The 25,606-nt window shown below is 40.1% G+C and overlaps 1 protein-coding gene across 2 annotated transcripts in view; it reads left to right on the plus strand.

Moving 5' to 3' along the window:
• Window positions 1-347: 347 nt before the first annotated feature.
• Window positions 348-25,606, plus strand: part of satb2 (SATB homeobox 2) — a 45,616-nt gene continuing 20,357 nt past the window's right edge. For both annotated transcript variants that reach the window (XM_089002233.1, XM_089002234.1), the window contains exons 1-4: window positions 348-735; window positions 12,628-12,846; window positions 17,085-17,270; window positions 24,882-25,008. In XM_089002233.1, the coding sequence (XP_088858359.1) occupies window positions 12,672-12,846; window positions 17,085-17,270; window positions 24,882-25,008 (488 nt within the window). In that variant the 5' untranslated portion in view covers window positions 348-735; window positions 12,628-12,671. The remainder of the gene's footprint in view (window positions 736-12,627; window positions 12,847-17,084; window positions 17,271-24,881; window positions 25,009-25,606) is intronic.

Below are 25,606 nucleotides of genomic sequence, written 5' to 3' on the forward strand. Positions count from 1 at the left end.
TGACGATACAAACAATTAAGGGGAAATAACTTGAAACATATGCAGAACTGAAATACAGAAAACGAATTAACTTATTTTGAAACAGTGACAAGAAGACAAAATGAGTGGACCAATTGACAGCTGCAACTCAACGGGGATAGCAATTATAAATAATGTAAATTAGATGCAGAATTTCATGTGTAGAATGAGGTAGAAGCGTTATTATGACACAGAAAAGAAAAAAATGAGAAAGAAACGAGATCCGGCCCACTCATGTACTATAATGGATGCATGAGATGCGACGCCCCTCCATATCTCCCTCCCTCCAACCTCCCTCCCTCTTTGGGTCTCACCTCCCTCCCTCCTTCTTTCAGTCACTCAGCGAGTGAGTGGCGCGCATGCAGGCACACTCTGAACGTGACCGATTGCAAAACGTAACCAAAACGTTTCCACGCTCCGCTTCGTCTCCTTGCTTACTCTCACTGACTATGCAGAGCTCCGTAGCGGAACTCTGAACTCTTCCGGGAAAAAAACGCGGAGAAGAAAGTCACTTAGAAGAAGAAGAAAAGAAGAAAAGACGCGCATCCTCACCTGCACTAACAACTTTTTGGATCCCCGGTCCCGCTTCAAGTTGCCGAGTAGTGTGTGATCCGTCCAGGTGCCGAAACTAATCAAGCCCAGCCCTGGATTCACTACTGCTGATCAATGGACAGAACTTCCTCAGCGGCCAGCAGCGCTACACCCACGCCGTGAACCGTGAGTATGAAGGCGGAGAGACGCAGCCTTGCAGCCCGCGTCACACCACCTGCACTGCGACCCCCCACAAAAAGGGGAACTCAATTAGGCCAGCATTGATACAACATGCCGAGAATAAATTTATATAGACGTCATTATTATCCGTATCCAAATGATGTTTGCTTGTCGATCTCATTTGCTTGAATAAAAATAAAACGATAAACTTGCTTTCCAGTGTTGAAATAAATGGATAAAGTGTACGCAAACAAATTGTAAAATTAGTGTGTAAACATGATAGTGGCCTTTAAATATCATATTTCATGCATTCGTTCTGTCATTATCGTGTTAGTGGAATTACAAACATTTGAATGTAATTTTCTGTTCTATTTACGCGTTGACGCGTAAAACAAAACCGCTTTTTTTACGTGCAGCGTGGATCATTTTTTTTCCGCAAAAGCAGTGCAAGTTCTCAACATGCTTCAAACATATTTTTTTAATGCCAAAAATAATTTTGTGGTGTCAAATAGTCTTTAAAATGAACATGAAATGTTTCCACGGTCATTGAATGATGACCTCCAAAGGCCTCCGGGCGCGACTTCTGAATTCAATCATTGTAATCCGCCAAGCAAAAATAACAAGCAGAGGTATATGTTATAAGTAGTTGACATTATAAAACACTTTTAAAAGATACATTATAGATGCAAGTCAACATGAATTTGATGTTCTAATTTTGGGGGGGAAACTTCCACGCACACCACACAAGTTATTGAATATAATAATAAATAGACATCCAGTAAAATCAATCTTCTCAATCACATCTATTGAAGATGAAATATAAAAAAGCTTATTAATAACGTCAATAATATCACACACGACTGAAATAGTTATTTATGCCAATTGAAAACAGTTGTGGCCTGAGAATTTTTGTTTGCACTGCTGTGAATCGTAAATTAATAAGCAGCAACAAAACAAGGAAGACAAAAAGGGCAACTTTTTTAACTCTCTTATCTTATAGTTTTTTTGCGGCTTTAAGGGTAAAACATTATGATTTTATAATAACAATCCAATATAAAACATATATTTCACAAAAGTGTAAATTGCACAATGTTTCATTTCAGGACCCATGCCCCCCGTTTCATTTCTATGCAATCATTGCTAATCAATTCAAACGAGCTTCCCTTGTTCTTGGGACCTTCCTCTTCATCATCTTCACTTATTTGGGACAATCAGTAGTTTACATCGGCCCATTTATCAGAAAAAAAAATCATTAAGAAAGAGAAAATGTATTAAAATCTCAATTATTAGCATTTCCATCTTAAGCCTGCACGAGTAGCCACCGTAGCTCAGATTGTTCCTCATATTGTGGTTAATTTATTAAAGTGCACTAGAGACCGAACATAATTCTGCATCTCCGCAAAAGACAAGCCGTTGAAACATTGCAAAATTCATTACAAAAAAAAAATCACATCAATACGTCCTTTGCAAACTCACATCTTTCTTTTTTATACATAGTCTATTAAAAACAACTCACGTTACACATGCTTACGTCTCTTACACACTTTTTGACTGTTGTCTCTTGTACAATAAGTGTGTATTGTCTGCACGTGTGCCACTGACTATTTCTGAGTATGTGTGTGGTCCTTGAAAAGTGTTAGTAGTGTGTGCTACGTGTGTGTTTGTGTGTTTCTGTGCACACACATCTGTGTGTGAAAGGGAGTGAATGAGAGAGAACAAAAAAGTATAATTTTTTTTATCCCCCCCCCCCACACACACATGCGCTGTGTGAGTGCTCTCTCAAAGACAGTAGTGGTCAAGCCTTCATTGGTGAGCTACATGCAACCCACACGATCATTTAATGCTGCCCGCCAGAAAAACTCAGATATGTAATACCCAAATAGCACCTCAGAATTGTGATTAAGCTTTTAGAAATATTTGAAATACACGATATGTCATCACATTTGCAATGGCGTTAGAAATACGCCTAAACTTGCATTCTCAAGGCAGCAGAACTGGATCCTGATTGGAAAAAAAACTTCCCTTCGTGTTACATAAGAAAAACACAACAAACACATAATAAGCTGATTATGCGCCATTTTGTGCGTGAAATATAAAAGTTTTCCTTGTTTTGTTTATTTTCTTCTTCCTCCTCTTTCTTGCATGCCAAGTTCCCTCGCGTCACAGATTTGGTGTACATATTGACAGCCATGTCTATAATTCCATCCCGCCTTATTTTATCAACACAAACAGAGAAGTATTAACCAATCGCACCATAATGTGATAAAAGTGCATTTCGCTCAAGGAAGAGGGCTACTTTTATCTCTTGCTATCCATGCTAATAATTGATAAGCTTCAATTGCCGCTCACAGAGGAAGAGATGAGTCAACTCTGTTCTGTTGAAGATCTTCTGAGCTAGCTTTTTGTCCCATTTCATAGTTTTTGACTCAATGTTTTATTCACTTAATCCTACAGTAATCGTGTTTGTCTACTTTTAGGTCTATTGGACACAACAATTCATACATTGGCAAGAACTTTCAAGATAAAAGTATTACATAGTGGACATAAGACATGTGGGAGTAGATGAGGGCAACTTGGTTTGAAAAATAGGTATCTGTGCATTTTGACATTCTCCAGACACGTGTCCAACCTGTCTCCAAAGATGGGATGGGCAATATGTGCCCTCACGACATGATAAAAATTCTGTTGGTTCGACCTCCATTTGGCTGGGATTGGACACAATCTTTAGCAGAGATTTCTGAAGGACTACTGGAAATGGTCCAAATGATCTTAAAATGGATGAGTTTCGCTCTTGCCTTAGCTGTTGCTGCCCCCCCACCCTTGTGGGTCTCCTCATTTACCAAATTTTGCTTTAAAGCAGGATGAACACATCAGCAAAACTTGCTTAGCATTCGAAAAGCCCACAAAATGGAAGTTTGTTGGTATACGTATTATAACTGAAGAGACAAAAGATTCACACCACATGCTTGGCCCACAATAAAACCTCAGGCGAATCATCGTAAAAAGGCTTCAATCCACAAATGTTCGTTCTATACAATAAGCCTTTCTTTGATTGTTGTGGAATTTGATATGCCTTTAGCATTTAGCTCTTGCTGCGAAGCATATTTACAAGAATCAAGAAACACAACTCAGTGAGTATTTCAATGTCAGCAATAAAATGGAAAATGTATCCTGAACTCGTGCTTATCAAAAATACATTATACTTCTCACAGCAGATACGTAAGAGTGCCTCTTATCACTGCTTTTATTAACAGCTTTAACGATCACACGCCCTATTTTTGCGACTGATTCGGGGATACATGGGGGGGTGAGGGCGATAACACCGTGAAGAGGTTGCTTGATTTACTCGGTGCACCGTACATGCCATTATTCACTTATCAAGTTGTAAAGAGATGGTATGAAAGGAGTTGCTCAAGACGGCACTTAAAGACTCGTGTTTATCACTTGCTTGATGTTTAGGTAATATCACAAAGATAAATTTGCATTATTATTTCCAACTAATCATATTGTGTTGTAAACTCTAAAGGGGCAGATGCCTGCCGTGACTCAACAGATTTTCAGGATACTGACGCTGAACACACTTCTCATTTTGACAATATGCATGCATATTTGTCATGGTATGCATGTGGTTTTAGAGGCAGTCGTCATTAACATGGATTGCACCCCTTTCAAAAAGTTTCTGTTCACTAAAGTGGTAAAATGAAATTAACAAGAAAGCGTAGTTGTAAAAGTAGCAGAACAACTACAAAACGCTAGGCGAATATTTACCTTAGTTTGTAGTACACTATGCCAATCCAATGCAACTTTTTTTTAATATTGTTTTTTTTTTTAACTATGCTGAAATATTTGCGGAAAAAAGTTATCCAATCACTCAACACCACCAGTTGCTCCTATATTTGTGTCCTGGCTCCTGAAGAGGCTAGTGTTATGTTTTGTGAACGCCATGTTTGAATTTGCCATCTTAAAAACCAACCCAGTACATGGCCCGAGTTTTGCTAGAGAAGACCAGGGATAAATAAGTAAATAAATAAATAAAAAGAAACAAACAAACATATTATTATTATTATTATTATTATTATTATTATTATTATTATTATTATTATTTATTATTATTATTATTATTATTATTATTATTATTACAAATACTAAAACTAATAGGAAAGTCAATATTTGTTGAATTATTATTACATTTTTTTTTTTTTAATTATTGGTTAATAATGAAATTTAATAACTATAATAATAATAGTAATAATACTAATAGTAATAATAATAGTATTAATAATAACAACGACAACAACAACAATAATAATAATAATAATAATAATAATAATAATAATAATAATAATAATAATAATAATAATAATAATAATAATAATAATAATAACTATTATTATAAAATACTACTACTACTACTACTACTACTACTACTACTACTACTACTACTACTACTACTACTACTACTACTAATAATAATAATAATAATAATAATAATAATAATAATAATAAGTCAACAATCGACTTCATGCAATCTCAGTTTTTGGTGTCAGCCAGACATCAGAAAGTTTGCAAAAACAAATAAATTAAACAGTATGTACTATAATTGCATGGTCACTTGTTTTTTATTTTAAAGGATGGATTGAAAAAAAATGCAATATCAGTGTTGTTAAAAGTGAAGACAATTTGCTAAAAATATGAAACCCCATGAATTAATTAAACAGTGTCAACTGTGCTGGAGTGTCACATTTGCTATCATATTTTACCCACTTAGTTCTGAATGAGAATATGAAAACTGTCTCATCATAATTGCATAACCAGGTTATAAAACATTTTTATAGCATGTCTTGAAAATTTGTCACAAATTAGAACAGGTTCACATTAAATGAAGGGATTTAAGATTGATACCTTTGAGCAAGTTCACAAAACTGCTCAAAGCAGCTAGGACCACAAATATTTATCCCTGACAAACAGGCCCTTGCGCTTCGGGTGAGTCAGAATGATTAAAGTTTTCTGGAATGTACTTTAATGAAATCTAATTCTTTAGGGGAAGGGGTGCCTACACACAGCCATCTTGTGTGTTTGCAAATTGGGCCAAATTGGTACTTGTTATGGTATGATCACATCAAGGCTTTTGTGCTAACAAAGCACTGGTAGTTTCGTTTAAACGCAAGAGAAAAAGACTCAAGTGACTTTTCTTTTGAAATCAAACTGTCTTTATCTGCTGGGTCACATACCAAAAGGTGATGTCATGGTTGGTAGATTAGAGACCACGATGCTGGATGTTGATGGTAATGTTGTGTGCAGGTTCGATGGCAAGATGTCGGCAAAAACTATCAAGCTAGGTCTTGATAGGCATCGTCAAGATTTGACGACAGGTCTGGGCCCGTTAGGGACAACACAGATACAATCTCTTTGTTATTACTTTTGGGATAACAAGTCTAAGTTGCGCTGATAATTAAATATTAAAGTCTGTGACGACGCTGTCAGGGAGGGAGATCTGTGCTTGTTCTGTATGACATGTCACTTTGTAGACTTTGTCGACAAAGTAAAAAAGTTTTGACATATTGTAGTTTTAAAGTCTGATTTTATAGTTCTTTTAAACCCACATTTAAACATATTTAAATATTTCATCTTAAAATAATAAATGATCTTCTTCTAATCTTAAATAAATCTGAAATATGTTGGAATATAAAAAAAAACCTCTTGTGTGGAGTTATTTTTGCCTAGGTTGCAGTCAACTATCCCATCTTAAAAACAGCAAATAAGCAGAAAAACAAAATGAGAAATGTTGTCTAACCTAAGCTCCAAAACATTAAATGTTATATCATAGCAGGTGCGGTTTATATTAATTAGCATTGACAATAATTTTACAAAATTGTCAAGATTAAAGGACTGATGCTATCAAATGCAATGATCATATTCATTCCTGAGGATGGCAATTTAAAATCTTACATAATAATAATAATGCATTTAATTTCTAAGTGCCTTTGAAAACGCTCAAGGACACTTTACAGTCATGGGATAGGAACATTTTTCCTTTGTGGGTGAGCAGCGGCAGCCATTCGTGCCAGCATTCACTCTACCCGGAAGTAACACAGCGGCAAAGGAAGAGGAATGGAAAGAAAGAAGTAGATAAACAAAATATTGGAGCTGCCGGAAAGGCAGCCTTTCTTGCGGCACCATCTTGAAGTAAAAAAAAACAAAAAAAAAAACAAAATAACAAATAATATGACAGCACAAAGACACAGAGAGTCATTCATTCCTCAGCACTTGCTGTACCCTCTTTGTGACATGAAGCAGTTCTAGATGAAAGAGGAGAAGATTAAAGCATCCTTTTCAGCAATGGAACAGTGATGTCATGGTGGAATGTGCACGTCTACTATAAGCTGTAAATCCTGCTCACCTAATTAGCATTAGCATCGAGTTTGCGTTGGAAGGTATTTTTACAGATTTGGACAAAGCTTCAACATTTAAAAAAATATAATATATAAAATATATATAACATTTAAAAAAAATATATATATATATATATATATATATATATATATATATATATATATATATATAATATATATATATATATATATATATATATATATATATATATCAATGTTAAATCAGACCCTCAAATATTTGCAATTTTTATTCAGCACACATAAATGAATATTTATCAACATTATTATAGGTATATTTATCACTGATTTTTTTTTTTAATCAAACGAATTAGGTGATTAAAATTGGAGGAGGCAATTGTTTTACCCCACAGGGTTTGGACAGCTGGTGCATGAAAAACTGCAGAGGGACAAAAAGTATGAGGGGAGCACTTTCTAATCAAATGTCCATGAAAATCAATTCAAACAATAAGCATTCATTCTCATTTGCTCTGACGAATCGATAGAAAAAGTCTGTCAGCATAGACGCCCACTGTGTTGTCACCCTCTCAAATCTCCATTTCCATCCCTATTATCCCAACCATACTAGACCAATACTATCCTGTGCTGTCTCTTTCGCTGCTCACTCATGGCTTTTTATTACGCTCACCCCTTCTCAGCCGCACATGCCAGCGGATATTGTTCAGGGGCCACCAGTGTAAATAAAAGTCCATTTGGCCTCAAGCAAGCTGAGTCGGGCCTGGCACAGCTCCTAATACATTAGCCTGTATTAGACACACACACACACACACACACACACACACACACACACACACACACACACACACACACACACACACACACACACACACACACACACACACACACACACACACACACACACACACACACACACACACACACACACACACACACACACGCACGCGCGCCACACACACACACACACACACACACACACACACACACACACACGCGCACACGCACGAATGTGTGTGTACATACACACACGCAAACACACACGCTGTTTATTTCTACTGCTCTGTTCTGTTACGTGTCTAACTTAATTTTAACGTTTCTATGACAATGACTACAGAAACCAAATGTATTTAGATTTTTTAAAATGGTGTTGAAATTAACATCCATCTGAAGAAGAAACATATTTTCAGTTCATAAAAAAAGCACACCAAGGCAGCAGATGACCGTACAGCTCCTAACTGGTAGAATGAGATTATGAGACAACGTTTGAAAGATGATAACTGAGTTACGAAAAAGTATCAATTTTGATGTAGTTCATAGTAATTTTGAGTGACCTAAAAATACAATATGACTCAAAATAATTTCTTCAATCGAACTTGCCCACAATTGTTCATGTTTGAAAAAAAAGAAAAACATGTTTTAAGTTTTTGTTTGTATTAAGTTCACCTACAATACACTGTCTGTAAGAAAGTAATCAGTTTTAAATTAAACATGTTTTAAGGTTAAGACACAAATTATCACAGTATGGACATGCTAACATTCCCAAAATGTAAGCCTGTTTTCATTGTTTTTTTAGAAACACAACATTTCTCAAAAAGCCATCAACTGTATATATATTTAATGTTTGTTGATCAATTTATTTCATGGTTGTTATTGGTGTCACTGTTTATAAGGTGGTGATGGAGGGCGCGGATCCCAAAAAGCAGGCAGGAGGGAGCAGGAGGTTGTGTTTGATCGATTGTATTAAAATAAAGTCAGCAGGAACAAAATCTAAAACATCAAAATCATCTGAACAGAAAAAAATACAAAGTATCAAAAGAAAACCAAGTGTAAAAGTCCACCAAGGTTAAACAAACACATGCACAGCATACAATGCATGCAATTGCAGACAAAGCATGCAACAAACAATGAACCGACACCGGATGGTCGTGCCGGGAGTCCTTTTAAGTGTCACTGATTAAAACGACCAGCACCTGCGAGGCTGCAGGCAGGGCTGACGTCGCTATCCGTTGGTCGCCAATCCGAACATGGCAGTCCGCCACTGATCGGGACGACCAGCACCTGTGCAGGTGCAGGCGGGGCCGACAGCGCCACCCGTTGGTCGCCAACCAGATCATGACAATTGGTCTACCTAACTCCCATTACAATATCATTGAAATAAACTTTGCTAATGATATCAAGACATTAATAGAACTGAAGAAAACGTACAAAGATGCTCTCATATAAGAACACAGTTACGTATCTTGATCTAGATAAATTTTACCTATGCAATTAGCATGTTCTCAATACGTCTGTGTAAGCTCTCAGTCGTACAGGAGTGGTCCATCGATGAAAAGGATTCTTCAGCCGTCATCTGTACTTCTTTGAAGGTGTCGGACGTTTCGCGCAGATGATCTGCGCATTAAAATTTCAGCCCTTCTTAGAAGCCGTCCAACATAACATTAGAAGAGAGAAAGGCGTTAACTACTCTACAAAAAGATAAAAATATTTCTATTTTGCCAGCAGACAAGGGTAGGTATAAAGTGCTTCTCAACACATCGGATTATGAAGACAAAATCATTAGGTTAATCAGTGATTCTTCCACTTATGAGCAACTAAAAAGGGACCCTTCCAATAGATACAAGAAAGAAATGATAGACTGTGTCCAAAAGTTGGAGAAAGGAAAACATATAGACAAACAGATCTAATTTAGATTATACCCAGGGGAGACCACGCCATGCATCTATGGCCTGCCAAAAATACATAAAGAAGGGTTCCCCCTCAGACCCATTGTTTGTAGCAATGACTCCTCTACATACAATGTAGCCAAATATTTAAAAACTATCTTAACTCCGTTGGTTGGTAACACAGAATATCACGTAGAGAATACCACAGGGTTTGTAGAGAGGATCAAAGACCTCATATTGGAACCTGAGGAAACATTGGCATCTTACGATGTGACTCCTCTCTTTACATCTGTCCCAACCCCAGCAGCAGTCTCAGTGGTGAGGATCAGACTGCTGGCGGCCGTTTCTCTCCATGAAAGAACCAAACTTAAACCGGACCACATCTGCCAATTATTGGAAATCTGCCTTAATACTACGTATTTTCAATTTAGGGAGAAATTGTACAAACAAATTCATGGTTGTGCTATGGGCTCACCAGTTTCATCCATAGTGGCTAATCTGTACATCGAAGAGATGGAGAAACAGGCCCTCACATCCTTCCCGGGGACAAAACCTAGACACTGGTTTAGATATGTGGATGATACTTTTGTCATAATTAAAAAACAAGAAATTCAATCCTTCACAGATCACCTCAACTCTGTAGACATCAACATTAAATTTACTTGTGATGACATTAAAGAGAACCAGCTTTCTTGGAAACAAACTAGGAGTTTGCATAGGGCTAAACTAATACCAACTAACATTGACGGTAGAGAAAAGGAGTCAAAACATATCAGGAGAGCACTAACTAACTGTGGGTGCCCTCAGTGGTCATTTAACAAATGTCAGGAAGAAAGAATAGGGAATGAAACCAGAAATTCTGAAGATAGAAAAAGGAGAGGAGTAGCAGTACCTTCCATTGCAGGAGTTTCTGAAAAACTACAAAGAGTCCTTTGGCAACACAAAATTCCTACTTATTTCAAACCGATAAACACTTTAAGGCAAAAATTAGTGCATCCCAAACATAGGCTGCCAAATGAAAAACAAAGTAATGCAGTTTATTCAATACATTATAAGAATGAAAATTGTAAAGAGCAGTACATTGGGGAGCCTAAACAAATTCTCAAAAAAAGACTTTATAAACATCGCAGGGATAATACTAGTGGGCCTCAATCGGCAGTACATACGCACCTAAACGCTAGCAACCACTCATTTGACGACAATGAGGTTAACATCTTGGCAAAAGAACAGAGATGGTTTGAAAGGGGAGTAAAAGAAGCGATTTTCATAAAACAACTAAATCCTTCATTAAACTGGTCTGGTGGGGTGAGGTTCAATTTGGATCGTTCATACAATAGCCTGCTTAGGCAAAACAGGTTAGGCAACATTCGTAATGCTGATGAGGTGATACCGGTGGGAGTGGGGCAAATAGGCCAGTCGTTAGTCAGAAATGTAGGAACAATCAGTGGGGCCACAGGGAGTGGTCCTCTGCTCCCCCCAACCTGAGAGTAGGGACCTATCATAGCTGTGTCCGGCGCCGCCATGTCTGGACATTAGGGATATATAAATCAGAATCAGAATCATCTTTATTGCCAAGTATGTAGAACACACAAGAAATTTGTTTCCGGTAGAACACGCTGCACTAGTATCGTCGTCAAAAAAACTGCTAAGTGGCACTATACAGTTCCATTTTGGCTACAGTTGATAGGGCCGATACGACCAGTCAGACTTTAGTTCGCTGACGAAGCCTCTTGGATAGGAGGCGAAATGTTCGAAACCTTCAAATTTGTACAGATGACGGCTGAAGAAACCTTCTCATCGATGGACCACTCCTGTACGACTGAGAGCTTACACAGACGCATTTTCTGAGTTGTTAAAACAGCAATGTTCTGCATGAAGCACATACCTTTTCTTCTATACACAAACCATGCCCACACATCCCCTCTCATGTTCTCTACCACGTCCGCCTCATGGTGGCCTCTAATACGTCCGCACTACAGGGCGCACCGCACATTTTCAAAAAAAGACGTTTATATGCGCCTTATGGTCGTGAAAATACGGTAGTCCTCTGCTGCCCCCAACCTGAGAGCAGGGGCCTATCATAGCGGGGTCCGTCACCACCATGTCTGGACAGTAGGGATATATATATAGAGCCTAAACTACCAGTAAGACTTTTGTTTGCTGACAAAGTTTCTTGGATAAGAAGCGAAACGTCCGACACCTTCAAAGAAGTACAGATGACGGCTGAAGAAACCTTTTCATCCATGTTCTCAATATTTTTTATAGATTAAGATACAAAAAAACACTCTAGTATTTTATTGAAACTAGTTTTTTCCATGCAACCCCACACACACGCACACACGTATATACACACACATATGCGCACACACTCACGGTTATACCAGAATGTTTCCCATTACTGTATATGGTTTATAATTTTTAAGTGGACTGACACGCACCATTATGAAGTACCGTACTTTCATATATGTATCTGGTGTACCCAAAAGCTTTGATGTTCCTCAAAAGATGACCCAGCACCTTATACGCTGGCGTGCCTTATACAGTATGTGAAATAATGTTGAGCCACAACAGGACTCACAACTACTGTCAGCAGCCATCGTCTCCATTTCCCCCGTAGAACAAGTAGTGTGTAACCCCAGCCTCTACTGTAGAGCTTTATAATGTGGTGTGCCTTATATTTGGAAAACTTTTATCTATTTATATATTATATTTGGAAAACGTTTTTCATTCAGTGAAGGTGTGCCAGAAAAAACGGTGTGTCTGTTAGTGGAAATTATGTCATAAAGTACTCGAAGATCAATTGCTTGTGTTGCTGTGTAAATGATGCATTTCCACATTACATGATGGAACTTTGGTTTTGTCTCCAGCCTCTTTCTCTCTTACTGGAGCTCCACTGGGGGTCTGGAAGAGGATGGAAAGAGGAGGGGAAAGTCCCATCACGCATCACGAAAGTCCTGAGCGCAGAGGGGGCAGCCCGGACATCGGCAGCCCACCCCCACCGGGCAAGAAAGGCCGCATGGAACTCAACGGTAGCCCCACGGGGCCCCGCATACGGCAAAATGGAGCACCATTCCGACCCCTTGGAGGTATGTGATGTCATGGGCGAAGGGTTGAAAGCAATATTTTCGGATTCTTTTAAAACAGCCTGTAGAAAGAATTCCATTTCTGTTTTATTCATTGGCGACTGACATATCATTCTTTCATTCATCTTCCGAACCGCTTTACCCTCACAAGGGTGGGGGTGGTGGAGCCTAACCCAGCTGTCTTCTGGCAGTTGGCGGGGACACCCTGAACCGGTTGCCAGCCAATCATAGGGTACACAGAAACAAACAACCATCCACACTTACACTCACACCTAGGGACATTTTGGATTGTTGAATCAGCCAGCCATGCATGTTTTTGAAGTTTGGGAGGAAACCAGAGGACTGCAAACTCTATAGGGGGATTCAACCAAAGACCTCTGCACAGTGAGGGCGACTCGCAAATACACAAAAATAAATCTCAAAAAGTTGCTGATAAAACCACACTATATATTTCCGATGCAATTTCAGACAATTTCAGTCAACTTCAGAATTTAAATTCCATGTTGCAAGTCTTTTGGAGAACAAAGGTCATATGACAGTGAGAGTTTGATGGATTGTATCTATTTCGATACGTTTCTGTGTTAGAAGTTATTTAGTTTAGTTAGTTTAGCTAGTCTAGATATTTTCCTAAGCTTCGTTAGTGTAGTTAGGTGAGTTAGGTTCGTTATTTATTTTTTTTTTTTTTTTCCAAATCTCTTTCAACCTTCGAGGTTCCACTGTCATGTGACTTGTATTTGACCTTTGAAGTCTTTAAGCGCCTCTGTTTAGAAAGCAAGAGGCATTTCTCTTGAACACTAGCAGGCGAGGAGGAAGGGGCTCAGCAAATAAAAATGAGTGCCTCATATAAACAAGATTTACGCAGACCACTGTGGTTGATCGATCCGGTGTACAGAGTTATTCTTATTTATGCACATGTGCACACACGCTGCTGCCATATGTTTGCCCCACATTTAATACCAGAGTCTTTTTCCCTTTGACTCATGCTAAAATTAGAAGGACATTTATACATTTGGGCTCTCCTCCCCCAAATTTATCAGATAACATTCCTGGTTTTCTTTTGCCAGAATTCCAAACGTAAAATTGAGTGGTTTTGCGGCAATGGAGCGGTTTTCAGCAGAAGTTGAAGAGGTTATCAAAGTAAGGAAAAGCTAAGATGGGATGGCGAGGAAGAGGAAAAAGGTGACGATGAAACAGGAAGGAAAGGGGAAGGGGTTTCCCGAAGCAGGAACCATGACAGCATTTTTTTTGAAGACAGGAAACTCGACATGTCTGGGCCAAAACCACGCAGCCGCAGCAAAGGCACACGCGCACACACACACACACACACGCACACGCGCACACACACACACACACACACACACACACACACACACACACACACACACACACACACACACACACACGCACACAAACGCACGCATGCACGCACACACGCACACGCACACACACCCACACACATCTTATTTTAACCCCCCCCCCCTCATACATATTAGAGGGATTAGAGGTTTGAGGCCACATCGCATCATCCAAACCAGAGCATGCAGTGAGGCATAGCTTGACAAGAAACAAAAGAGAGAGAGAGAGAGAGAGAGAGAGAGAGAGAGAGAGAGAGAGAGAGAGCGACAGAGAGAGAGCGAGAGAGAGCGACAGAGAGAGAGCGAGAGAGAGCGACAGAGAGAGAGCGAGAGAGAGAGACAGAGAGAGAGAGAGAGAGAGAGAGAGAGAGAGAGAGAGAGAGAGAGAGAGAGAGAGAGAGAAAGAAAGAGAGAGAGGGAGAGAGAGGGAGAGAGAGAGAGAAAGAGAGTGTGTTGACAGTTATATTTCCCTGTTGGGGAAAAATTCACTTACTCCAATTGGCACGGGGCTCCGGTGTGTAACTCACTCTATGAGCGCCTGGAGGGCCCGCGAGTGGAGTGATTAATGAGGAGGAAATTGAAATATTGGAATTGGCTGATTAAAACAATCAGCTGGATGGAGCTGAGTTGAAATGGGTGAATGGGGTCTATTGGGGTAGGCTGGCTAATGGTACCGCGCATTATTAGTGCTGGGACGCTGCCTAACGCTCTCAAATTCATCAGGCCCACACACACAAAGCTTTCATCTCAAGGCAGCTGACAGGTGGCTTCAGAACAATAGACTGTCATGTATTTAAAAAAATAAGTTAATCAGTGCTGACGTTTTTAAAGAGATTTATAGAAGCAGAGAAGAACGAGTACTTTCTCTGGTAAACCTGTTCAGTTGTGCTATGTATTTTATTGTATTTCCATTTACAATAGCTCCACATTTGTATTATGTAAGATTCAGAATCAGAATCAGAATCATCTTTATTGCCAAGTATGTAGAACACACAAGGAATTTGTTTCCGGTAGAACACGCTGCACTAGTATCGTTGTCAAAAAAACTGCTAAGCGGCACTATACAGTTCCATTTTGTCTACTGTTGAAAGAGTTCAAAGAGTTAATGGCTTGGGGGAAGAAGCTGTTTAAATGTCTGCTGGATTTGGTGCGCATGGATCGGTAGCGCCTGCCTGAGGGGAGTAGCTGGAAAAGGTGGTGGGCAGGGTGCGGAGGGTGCAGTAGGATTTTCCGCGCCCTAGTTTGGATTCTTGCAGTGTGCAAGTCCTCGAGAGTGGGTAGGGCGGTGCCAATGATTTTTTCCGCCGTCCTAACTGTCCGTTTTGAATCAAACGGTGATGGAAGAACACAGGATGGATTCGATGACAGCCGTGTAGAAATGTTGCAGCACCTCCTGTGGCAGGCCATGCTTCTTTAGCAGCCTCAGGAAGTACATTCTCTGTTGGGCCTTTTTCAGGATAGAGTTGGTGTTGACCTCCCACTTCATGTCCTGGGAGACTGTGATTCCCAGGAACTTGAAGGTCTCAACGGTTGACACAAGGCAGTTGGATAGTGTGAGGGGTAGCTGTGGTGATGGATGTTTCCTGAAGTCCACGATCATCTCAACTGTCTTCAGCGTGTTCAGCTCCAGGTTGTGACGGCTGCACCAGAGCTCCAGCTGCTCCACTTGTTGTCTCGTCACCGTCTTTGATGAGACCGATGACCGTGGTGTCGTCTGCGAACTTTATGAATTTGACAGCTGGGTGCGTTGAGGTGCAGTCGTTCGTGTAGAGAGAGAAGAGCAAAGGAGAGAGGACGCATCCCTGCGGGGCTCCAGTGCTTGTGGTTCGTGTTGTGGATGATATATTTCCCCGTCTGACCTGTTGTGTCCGTCCTGTCAGGAAGCTGAGGGTCCACTGGCAGATCGTGGGGGACACACCAATCTGGAGAAGTTTGGGGATGAGGAGTTCTGGGATGATGGTATTGAACGCAGAGCTGTAGTCCACAAACAGGATCCTTGCGTAGGTTCCTGTGTTGTCAAGGTGGTCGAGGATGTGGTGCAGTCCGATGTTGACTGCATCCTCCACAGACCTATTTGAAGTGGAAAATTACATTTTTTTTTTTTTTTTTGAAAGTAGAGCTCGACACACTGCCAGGCTTTGAAGGGCCAAGAGAGGAATCACCTTTGCTTACCACTTGACATATCTTTGATTGATCAAACCAGCATATTGCACGGTGACAGGCTATTATGGTTTGAATCCCCAATATGACCATGGTATACTCGCCACCATTAAAATACAAGCCTTTTTGAGTTTGCGGATGCAAGCCACAACACACCAGTGAACTAGATAGTGTAAGGTTTGAGGTTTCATGACAACTGCAGTAAAAAAAAAAAAACAACACAAATCAGCAATTTGGCCCCAATGTGATTTATTTGAAATTTGGTAATCCCAGTCAATTCAAATTTTTTTTGCAAGAACTAACTCACAAAATTTCAGAATGTGGTCTGAAAACATATGTAGACATCCATCCATCAATTTTCTGATCCAATTTATCCCCACATGGGGCGCAGCTGGTGCTGAAGCCTATCTCAGCTGCCTTTGGACAGTAGACACCCTGAACCGGTCGCTAGCCAATAGCAAGGCACAGAGAGACAAACAACGATCTGAACTCATACTCACATTTCGGGACAGTTCAGAGTGTAATTGCTCTACCATGCATTCGTTTGGAATGTGGGAGGAAACCAGACTACCCAGAGAAAACCCATACGGACACGAACATGCAAACTTTACATAGTGTGGTCGGAGCGTTTACATTTGGTTTCTTCTCCATAACTTCTCTCTGAATAACAGACAATAAAGGTCTCAAATGTAATCAGAGTGTTTTTTTCTGTTCTTCTTTCACTAGGTCTGATGATTCCCGTCTTCTGTGTAGTGGAGCAGGCGGACGGAGGGAACCAAGCAGACCGATGCGATGGAAGGGAGGAGCACGCAGAGTTTGTTCTGGTGCGAAAGGACATTCTCTTCTCCCAGCTGGTGGAGACCGCATTGCTTGCCCTCGGCTACTCGCACAGCTCGGCCGCACAAGCCCATGGTCAGTGTCATGTACCAGTTGGATTACTTTTACAAAATTTAAAGGGAATTGTGAATTAAGTGTGGATGAGCAGCAGTTGGAAGTGGTTATCAAATCAAGTCTTAGACTGAGTGCACCATACCATTTTGCTTTGCTAAAATGCGCATTTGTCCTCGCAATGTCTTCTTTGCCCTTGCTTGTTGGATTCAGTTAAATGTGCTGGCTAAAATGCACCGCACAGAAGCAAATGGGGTCAACATTTCAATGAAAAGAGCCTTTCAAACATTGCACTTTTGATATAAAGTCTTCTTGTTACAGTACAGTAAACACTTTAAGGACTACCGACGTCTCCGGACAAGTTGTGTCCATAATTTGTAAAATCACTTCAAATGACTTCTACTGAGCCTATATTACAAAGAGTCCACGGCATATAGCTATATTTTACGTTTTAAGACTCGCACTGAATATTCAGGAAGTCTTGTTTTCGAGTTGATGACGATGCCTGACATGACGTCACATCTGGAATGCCCCTGACCAAGAAAGCGACGCACAATGCATTTTGGGTACTTTGTTAGGTCTAAAAACTTCATGGTGAAATTAGAAGGAAAACACATTAATAACGCGATGGTAAATCGTTTTGTGTTGCACCAAGACTACTATTTGATTCTAGTTGACGCAAATTCCCAGCAGACAAATCAGCCCATTTCCAACGGAGCTTGGGCACCATCTTGTGCATTTTCTGGGACGCTACATTGGAGTTCTGATGGCTTGAATTGATACGCAAGTACTTCTTTAATCGATTGTAAACATTTATGCCTTCCTCTTCAGAACTATCTGAATCCTATTCATAACTGGAGGAGTAACAAGAAAGCATCTTCTCTGAATCTGAAGCCATTGTTTTGATTCTAGAGCAAGGCGAAGACGTCCTGGCGTGACGTCGCGAACAAGGGGGCGGGACCTTCTGAAACTCAATTTCCGGGGTCATTTTGAAGTAGTTTTGGGACACTTCAATTCCTTTTTATTGGTGTTTTGCATTTAACTAAAAATATCAGCCTGTGTGTTTTGGGTATTTTAGATGCTCTAAAACATTTTTCTGATGTCAATTAGGAAACAAAAAAATGGTGTCGGTTTTCCTTTAAGACAGTTTGCTTACACTACACATTGTCTGTCCTCTTAACAGCAATTACACGAACATTTTAGTCACTAGTCACTGTGCTGTAACATTGTTCCTGAGGCCCCAATATGTTTCGCAAACACAAGACACTGACAGTCACGAAGAAAATGTAGAATAGGAATATCTTTTTTGTGTAATTATGTGTAAAGAATGCATTTGAAGGACACCAAACTTAAAATTGATAAGTGTTGCACATATGGAAGTCATCTGCAAAAGGACAGTGACACTTGCCTCTGTCCTCCTGCATGCACAACATTGTGCTGATGAACCCCCACACCGCCACCCCAAAAAAATGACCCAGCCATTCGCAAGACACTTTACAACTGGTAAAAATCTTAACCAAAATTTTGCATGTGTCATTGTCCGCTAGTCCTGTTCAATTAAGAGTATGCATAAATAGACATGCACATAGTGCTTCTAATGTGATCGAGTTTGCCGTTTTCTTCCTGACTTATAAACACACTGGAGCCGCGAATTCCTCCTTTACTGCCTTAAGGCCAGAACTTCTTATCAAATCCGCAGCTTACCTGGTGAAGCCTTGCGGACGCATTTCACAAGTCAATACCAAAGCACCTTGCTCAAACCCTTCTTCAAATATGCTTGGACCACCAGGTACCAGAAAATGGATTTGAGGTTTTTTTCCCCCCGAGATTTATATGTGATGTCAGTGAGCAGCAGATGTCTGTGTTTTCTGTGTATGCGCGTGAGTGCATTGAGACCTGTGAGCGTTGTATTTTTTCTTTTGCTGACTAGCTGAGTTGGGCATGGCCAAGCCCCACCCAATTTCCCCCTACCCCAAGGTTAAAATTCTAGCTCTGCCAATACCAACAATATCACTTAAACTAAAACAATAGTACATGTAATCTTTATGTGTGAGAGATTTTTATCCAAACATGTTGAAACAAAATATTCAACACAGAAGTACCATGTTTTCCAGTGTATAAGGTGCACCGGAGTATAAGGCCCAGTCCCAATGAATGGTGTATTTTCAAACTTTTCCAGATAAAAGGCGCCTTCAATGAATGAAAAAAAGTTTTCCAAATAAAATATATAAATATAAAAAAAGTTTTCCAAATACAGTGACACCATAGAAAATGGCAGCCAACAGTTTTTTGTCCTCTATTACCCGCCCCCCAGTCTTTGGTTAAGGCCACGTGATTGGTCAAGACCACAGCAGTGAGGGGAGGTGGTTGAAACATTAACGAGACAGGCAGAAAACAAAGAGAGTGTGACAAAATGGATAGAAAACAGTGAAATTTGGACTAATTTCAACTTTGATAGTTCAAAGGCAGAGTGTAGACTGCAAGGTTCAAACTCCCATCAATCAGGCTCCGCAAATAACCTGCACAAGCCATCTGTACACTTGATGCAAAAAGCTATCAACCCAGCTGAACAGAACACAATTGATGAGGAACGAGGTAATATTATCGCAGAGAAAGCACCTACAAGGGATCATTCCTCAAGATGGTGAAAGAAGCATGTTACGTTCCTCATCAAGTGTTTAATGCTGATGAAACCAACCACTCCATCTCCATTCAATCAAGCAATCAATGACCATCATAAAGGTAAATAAAACGACTTTATTATACAGTAGAGTTTATTTCCTTAATTATAATACCACAAGACATTTATTATACATACAATAAGGTATGTTTTGTTGAGTTTTAAGGTTTAGAAAATTAGAAAATAGAAAATTATGTTCTATGGGGACCTGGGAACGGATTATTCCCATTTTAATGGTTTCCCATGGGAAATGAATTTTTGGGATACAAACTTTTCACCTTACACACTCTGTCTGGTAACCAATTAAGTTCGTAAGCCAAGGTATCACTGCATAACGCACACCACTTTATAAAACGCTACAGTAGAGGCTGGGGTTATGCACTACTTCTTCTACAGGGGGAAATGGAGTCGGTGGCTGCTGACAGTCGTTCCGAGACCTGTTGTGGCTCAATATTACTTCACATACACAGTAAGGCGCGCCTGAGTATAATGCGGCGGGTCATTTTTTGGAAGAAAATCGGGGCTTTTGGGTGCATCTAATCCACCGGAAAATACGGTACAATGTATTCAAAAGTTTGATAGAAAAGGTAATAGAGTAAAGCGTGTTGCCATGCAGTTTAGGCCGCTTGACAGAGTTCCACTGCACGAAGGCCGGAAAAATAACAAGGAGAGATGGCAAAAACATCATCAAAGTGAAAAGGAATTATAATTTATTTAAAAAGTCTGACTATTATTACAATGATGAAACTAGTTTATAAAGCGACATTCATTTTGAATCCCACCTTTTACAGACTGTCATGAGTTTGTTGTTACAATTGTTGTTTTGAATCAAAATGACATCTACGGGACAGGATCCAGCACTGCCCCACTTGGCCCTAATTCCTGCGGGAATCACACGTCGCACACAAAATGCAAAACCAATATGAGTGCAGCACCACTTCTTCACAGGCAGAGCATATCAACACACGCACACATACACATAGACACACTCAACTTGATTTCGCCTCGACTAAGAGGCCTTCGAAAACACACACACGCACGCACATACACACACAAGTGAAAAATGAAAGAACGCATCGTCATGCAGCATCACAGACAAAGTAGATGTGCCTCCCTCCGGCTTCTCTCTAATGAATACTTTTTGTTTTTTAAAACAACCATTTATGTTAACTGAATAATTTCTGGCTTAAATTATACATTTTTCCTTTTGCGGTCCACGACCAAAATTACACAGAGGCATGGCTATTTTCTGCCTGTTTGAATTGTGTCCTGCATTCTTGTGTCCCACTGGTGTATTTAAAGGCCCAGCCGAGGACCACGGCCATACTTTAATTAGCCTAGGCTGGTAATTAAGTGGGAGATATTGTTTATTTCAATTATAAGGGTCTGACGATTTTTATAGCATGAATGGGAGCAGACATGTACTTTAGGGCTTGACGTCGGTGAACAGTGAACAGTGGTCAGCATTGTTGCAGTGCCACGTCTGTCGGCACCAAGACACTGGACGTTCAATTTTTTGGGGACATTTTTATAGCGGGGCCGAAAGGGTTGGCTAATCCAAAGTTCCACTGTTTATTCTTTTGGCTGCTGCTTTTTTATACATTATCTAGACATACTTGGAATGTGTCACTTAATAGGACCTTTTCATATGTCAACCAAGTGTATCGGTGATTTGTGAGTACAGTACTTGTGGTGTATTTGAAATCCAACAAGCACACATACCAAAGCATTTCCTATGCAGTGCATATTTTAGAGGGTGTTGAAAAGACTGGGCAGCATCTTGCACTTTAACGATTTGCTGAAGACAAGTACGGTGTGTCGTTGTACAAAGATTGACACGATAGTGTTCCATATGAAGTGATTCAATTCCGTAATAGTATTTACACCGTCCTGTGTTCGTTTACCAGTGACACAACTATAGATGGATCAGTGGCGGGCCATGCATATCATGCCTGGGCCTTCAGTAGTGCTATGTCTGAATCAATCCAAGTGTGGTGTGAGGGTCCCGTTAACCAGGAAAAATCTTGTGAAGAAAGAAATACTTATTGAAAAAATGTTTCTTCAAAAGTTCGCCTTCATAATGGCTTTTACAGTAAATCTGCAACCAAATCCATTTCCTCTCCTCCTTCAGCTATAGTGGGTTGACAAAACCACAATTAAATTAACACAACAATGTATTGACTTATGCAGGTCGCGACATATACAGTGAGTTTGCTTTGTCGAGTATGCTCTTGTTACTTAGCAGCTTAGCACTGGAGACTAGTCAATCATAGTTGCGAAATCTGACTGATGGCTGAAATGTGATTGGTTAAATGGTTAAATACGAAAACACACGTCTGGAAGCAGCACAACGGGGGGAAAGCAATAAGATGCAGAATTTATGGACAAAATATAATTAACATCAGTCTGTGAGTAAGATATTTTTAGGCCAGCAGAGAACCCCTTACAGGCCTTGACGGCCTACCACTGGATGAAGTGGCAACTGATCTATTACCATTACAGTGTGCTTTTAAACATTTGAACAAAGTGAATCAAAAATCAGTGGACACCCCAAGGTGCATGCATCATAAAATGATGCATTTGTTAATATCCAATCTCAATAAAAAGTCCTTTAGCACATGACATGGGACACCGGGATACCAGGACAGGGAGTGTGCACGCGCGCATCCATGCTAGATTGCTGATGGCACTTGGAATTTTTAATGCAGTAAACAAGAATTTCAACTTTGAAACGTGGACAACAAGCAGACAGCCCCCTTGCTGACCAGAAATGATGAATCAATTATTCACGTGCTTGCCATCATACTGACAGTGTACATGTGTGCCATACGTGTGTTTGTGTGTATGTGAGCGTGTGTGTTGTTGCATGCCAGATGGACACGTCCACAGTGAGTTTGTCTGCTTATTCACGCGTTTTAATCCAACAACCGATTATCGGGCATGCTGAGTGCAGACAACAAAAGCGCAAAGTGATACAGACGGATGGATTTAGAGATGTTCTCAAGATTTTGCTTTTGTTTGAACATCAATGTTTATATTCGACGTCATTTTCGCAGGCATGTCACGGCGTAGGGAAATAATGTAGATTACATTTTCCAGCATTGGCCACTTGTGTTGTTGCCACTTGTGTTGTTGCCCCAATGAGGATCGAGTTCTTCATTTTTTATGTTTAAATCACTCATAAATCATTTTGGGGGAACAAATGTGTCCTGTCTGACAAACCCTGAAGTATGATTGTGGTCGATTAGAAAATACATTAAAAAGACAAACAACATTTGGAGTGAAATGTTTTTATTGGACGACAAAATAAAACAAGATTGTTTGCTAATAAACAGGAGTTTGAATGACTTTTTACACAAACAAAACATGTTTGCTATCCAAAACAACTTGTGTCCAAGTTGTTCCTTTTTGTTTTCCTAAAAATTACCAAAGCAGTTTTTTTTCACAAAACATTATAGTAAGTTACATATTTGTTTTCATTGAATAACTAATAATGAATGTCCCAATAGAAAGAAGGGGAATGTGAGCGGATAATCAACATTCATGTTGGTTTGATATTATGGAACTTTCATCTTCATAATTAGTAAAGGGTTCCAAACAGATATTATCTTGGTGGACTTGCACAGGACCACCAAAACTGGGGGAGAGTGCTTGCCATGGGTCTCCAAAAACTGTATTATTAATTGACATGGAGGGGCCTGAAGTAAATGTTTGTTTTTCACACAGCCTCAAAGTTCTGGAAGTACTCCTGGAGCAATGTCCACCCACTCACCCATCCATCCATCCATCCATCCATCCATCCATCCATCCATCCATCCATCCATCCATGTTCTGTACCGCTTATCCGCACTCATACGGTCGGTGTATATAGAGTGCCATTGGATTGCACAAACATAGTTAATGTTATGAGTGTTACGCAGTGAGAGAACCACTGAGGGATCATATGGAAGAAACAAATCCAAAGAAATGAGAAGTAGAGAGGCGTGCAAAAGGGGTTTGAAAAGAGAGAGACGTTTTTTTAGACTGGTCTGGATCTCATTTAGACGACAGTAATGTGATTAGTTTTGTTTAGTTCTTTTGCAGCTCCAGTATGTGTATGAGCATGCCTGCGTCCGTGCGTGCGTGCATGTGTGTATACATGTATGTGCCCGCTCATGTACGCGCCTGCTTTTTTGTATAATCCTAATTCAGAGGTTCAGCATGTTGTTTTAATCAAGAGCTCCATATTGACATCATGTCACAACACGAGAAACAAGAAACAACTAGTTCATTTGAAACTCAAACCTGACGACTGTCACAGTGCTGAAGATGCATCCATAAAAATTAACTTAATGTTGAATTGAATACGTAGTTTGTGTTAAACGACTGAGGGACTATTACGTATAAAAGCATTATCGGTGAGTTTATTTGAATGTGTTTTTTCACATAGCAGTAGAACAACAGAAATTCAAACTGGACATTTTCCACTTTTGGCAGCAGTAGCGGAAGTGGGATTGTTCCTTTTCTGTAAGACAGTGCCGATGAAGTGTGACTGGGTCCTCGTTCAGACATCCAATATCCAGGCATTGTGTGACACTACTTAACCCGAGTCTGTCACTCACCAAATCAGCAACACCAAATGCCACATTCAGATAATTATGACACGCATTAAATGAGATCCATGCAGCATTTTAAAATGTTGTGGTTGCGCCACAGTGTTGTGCGCCTGCAGTCTTGCAGCTCTTGCCATATTTCGACAATTCTCCACGCACTGGTATCTTTACTTTGTTTTTAACAAAATATATGGGCATAGACTACGCATATTATTCAATGTCAATAAAAAATAGGATTTAAAAAAAAGACCAAAAAGCATTTGGCGGCAAGCCATCAAATGTATGTTTATATTTTTATATCAGGTTGTTGGTTCGTATTAAGCTCCAAATCAAATGGTTTCCCTTCTGCTTTGGTTCATTCAGGTATTATCAAGGTGGGAAGGTGGAACCCTCTGCCAATCCACTTCCTGACAGATGCTCCTGAGGCAACTGTAGCTGACATGCTCATGGAGGTCTACCACATGGTCACCCTACGTATCCAAGTACAAAGGTCAGACCTTTCTTTTATGTTTTCCACTCTTGGTTATCTTCCAGCTCTGAAGTAATGTGATGATGTCAGTGCAACTGATTGCACACTAAGAATTGATTACCATAGCTCAATTGAAGCTTTCAAAGATTTATCTAGCATCAGACTCCTTGGGAAAAAGTGGAGCCAAAGCGTGATGGACAGATAAAAGCAGATAAAGTACAGATGAGAGGCGTTTTCGTTAGCATTGTCGAGGCACATACCAGCGAGGATTTGTTAAAATGTTGCTGCGCGTAATCGTAGTAACGGAAGAGCAGGGCACATGGCCCTGCATTCATTTAGTTGGGGTTATAAGATGACGATAATTGCACCGGAGATGAAAGTTTGAGACAGAGGCAAATATCTTTGTGGCGTAATATGTAGGAGAGTCACATGGCTCAAGCCTCTCATCCTTTTGAAGTGAGTGTCACCCGGAAAGTTTACATTGCCTATAAAAGCTGAGATTTTTTTTTTTCTGGGCAGGCAGCACCGCAAAAGAATGGGGATATTTGGGGGGATATTTTCAGTCATTGGGATTTGCATTCTAACCAGAAACGAAGATGGACGCCGCTTGTGTGAAAGT

The sequence above is a fragment of the Hippocampus bargibanti genome, linkage group LG08 (assembly GCF_051943395.1).
Source record: "Hippocampus bargibanti isolate YZ-2025 linkage group LG08, ASM5194339v1, whole genome shotgun sequence".
Taxonomy (NCBI): Eukaryota; Metazoa; Chordata; class Actinopteri; order Syngnathiformes; family Syngnathidae; genus Hippocampus; species Hippocampus bargibanti.